Source organism: Pteropus alecto, unplaced genomic scaffold, assembly GCF_000325575.1.
Source record: "Pteropus alecto unplaced genomic scaffold, ASM32557v1 scaffold39, whole genome shotgun sequence".
NCBI classification, from domain to species: Eukaryota; Metazoa; Chordata; class Mammalia; order Chiroptera; family Pteropodidae; genus Pteropus; species Pteropus alecto.
The window spans coordinates 5379395-5382159 of NW_006443568.1; the positions used below are offsets into that span (position 1 = coordinate 5379395).

Genomic DNA, 2765 nt, shown 5'->3' on the forward strand with positions numbered 1-2765 from the left:
ATCTGCCCTTAGTGGGGCCTCACAAGAATAGGGCAGGTGTGATCACTATATATGAAAAAATATCCTGGGGCTCAGTGAAAGAGGCAGAGGCAGAGATCACACTGAAACACAGATGGTCCAATACTGACTAGAGGGAGGGCTTCTCAGAATCTTCCTGCCACTGCTACAGCTCAAGGGCTGAACTCAAGGATCAGCTTTGGGAGATGTTCCCCAAGGATGGATAGTCTGCTCCCAGCCAGCTCTAGGGAAGATGCCCCAGGCCAGTAGGAAGTGAACAGGAGGGCCCAGTCTGTCTTGACCAAAAGCAGATAAATGCAACCAGGCTCAGAATCCAAGAAAAACCTTTATTCTCCTTCAAGCTCCCTACTTTACTTACCCCAGGTGACTCCTTGTCCCGAAATTTGGATTGAGACACAGGAAGAGTATGAAAGAGTCTTTCTCCTTCCTCTCCCTGTACTGGTGCCAGCTCTTCGCTCCAACTTCTCTTGGCCCTATTAGCCACCAATGGCCAAGGGACAGGGGCAGGAGGTAGAGCTGGTACCAGGGAGCTTGGATGAGGGCCTGTCCTCCCCCTTCGCCCTTTCATATCATCCCCCTTTGGAATCTGGTCTAGCCTGGTGGTCCTGTTTTCCATGGCCTGTCCTTCCAGTAGTCCTCTCCTGTGTAGTCTGACCCTGTAAAAGACAGTTTCTCAGGTGGCCTTGATCTCCATGGTCCAGTCCTCTGGTTTTTCCATCTTTCATGGCTAGGCTCATTGCAGGCTCTATATCTGGAGCTTTTATCATTGGGGGTCTGGCCCTTGGGTGGTTTAGTCTTCCAGAGATCCAGGCCACTATGCTCTGTCAAAGTCCCATCCCAGAAGACATGGTCCTCTGAGAGGCCCAACTCTTGCGGCTTAGCTCTTTGGCAATCAGGCCTTTTGTGGTCTGGTCCTCTGGGAGACTTATCTTCAATATTTGGGTCTTCATGGAGTACAGGTATCTGCGTCCTGGCCTTTCTAGAAGAGTATCCCCTAGATTTAAGGCCTTGGGGGGTCTGGTCCTCTAGGAGTTGCGTCAGCTGCAGGCAGGTCCCTCCAAAGGTCTGTTTCCCACAGTCTGGCTCTTTGGTGAGTCTGTTCTCTATGGCTTGGTTATCTGATGGTGTGGGCAGCTGTGGTCCAGCTCTCCTGTAGCACGAGTCCCTGTATTTAGCCCTAGTAGTGGTTTTGACTATAGTGCCCTGTCTTTCTGGGGATTTGTTAGGTTGTGATTTGAACCTCCAGCAGGTGTCATCCGCATGGTCTGGCTCTCCAGTGGTCCTGTCTCTATAGGACTGGTCTTCCAATAGCAGGCTTTGTGACCCAGCCTTCTCACAGGCCTGTCCCCCATGGTCTGGGCACATGCTGGGCTCATCTCTGGTCTGGCTTGTTTCTGGGGATCTTAGAGTTTCTTTGAGAATCAAATACTGTGGTGGAAGAGAAGAGATACTGTACCAAGCAGTCTGCTTGGCCATGGCAGGAGGCTTTTCCCTAACCCTCACCCTTGGCCCCAAATATGCAGAAAGGGTTCCAAATTAGTGCATACCTCTTTACGGCTATTAATCGCCTGTTGTAGCCACAGCAGTTCCATGGCCAAGTGGCTGCGGTGGTACTGGAGCTCCTGGAGCTCAGTCTGGCTGTGGGACAGTCCTGGACCTGCAACTTCTGTGAAGGTGGGAAGAAAGAAAGAAAAAAGCCTTGATATGTAGATCCTGGCACCCTCCCCCTGCCTACCCATGAGTTGCTCCTAATCAGGCAGAGGGAAGAAAGAAAGAGATGCAGCTTATGTAGCACAAGCCTTTCATTTTTCAGATGGGAAAGCTGAGGCCCAGAGAGGGTCAGGGGCTTGCTCTGATCTAGGCAAAGAGGTACCTGGGTTCTCCATCCTTGACGTATCTCTGGTCTCCTCTTGCCTGGGTTTCTTGTTCTTCCCGTCCTGAAGCCAGGGGCTGTCATCTCTGCAGGGAAGACTTCCTGAGTTTGCTGAGCACTCTCCTGACTTCTTCAGCATCCTCTCCTCTCGAATGATGTCTCTTTCAGGCTCCTTGCGTGGGAAGCAGCTCCATAGTTCCTGCTCTGGCTTTGGTACCCTCTCTCCAGCTTTCCAGGTCCGTTGAGACTTTGCCTTCTGAGAAATCAATCAGAGAGGTATGAGAGCCTCAGGGCTAAACCTTCAAGTATCTGGGTGCCATGATTTAGCATATATGTTGGTGATGATTCAGGATTGGGGTGTGGGAGCTGAGTTGGCTGACCCTCCCATTGAGAAAAGCTTGTATGGATTCTGCCATCCCCTTGAATCCCCTGCCCAGGTTCCTCTTTGCCCTCCCTTCTCCTCCTGGGGTGTGTACTACCTGTGGGAGAAATCTGGGTCTAGGAATCCAGCCCTCAGTCCACTGAAGTGTGCCCAGATCACCCTCGATCTCTCGTACAATAGCCTCATACTCAGCTCGCAGACTCTGGAACTGGCGTCGGACCAAGAAGCCCCGGACCCAGGCCTGGTGTGGAGAACGAGGGGAAAGAAAACCCTCATCACTGGATAAGTGAAGGCATCTTTGGGGATTCTCTTGGGGAGGTCACCCTAGCGTCTGCAAGCGGGGACCCGGCCATGGGGAATGCATAGGTGACGCTGGGCGCTGGGGCCCCGGGGCTTCAAGGGAACATGTTGGACTGGATCCCCCTCTTCGGTTTAAGGCCCTTCCCGCCACTTCTCTGATCCCACATGAGCGTGTGGTGGGAGTGGGGGGCG

The 2765-nt window shown here is 52.6% G+C and overlaps 1 protein-coding gene across 2 annotated transcripts in view; it reads right to left on the reverse strand.

The window, feature by feature from the left end:
• Window positions 1-2765, reverse strand: part of IQCC (IQ motif containing C) — a 3439-nt gene that overhangs the window by 336 nt on the left and 338 nt on the right. The window contains exons 2-5 of one of the 2 annotated variants that reach the window (XR_003043809.1): window positions 2371-2514; window positions 1892-2147; window positions 1566-1684; window positions 377-1446 (exon numbers count right to left, since the gene is read on the reverse strand). Coding sequence is in view for 1 of the 2 variants with exons in the window: in XM_015598796.2 (XP_015454282.2) it covers window positions 610-1446; window positions 1566-1684; window positions 1892-2147; window positions 2371-2514 (1356 nt within the window). In the remaining variant the exon portion in view is untranslated. Of the gene's footprint in view, window positions 1-324; window positions 1447-1565; window positions 1685-1891; window positions 2148-2370; window positions 2515-2765 lie in introns of those variants that run through there. The other variant, XM_015598796.2, reaches the window with a different exon arrangement.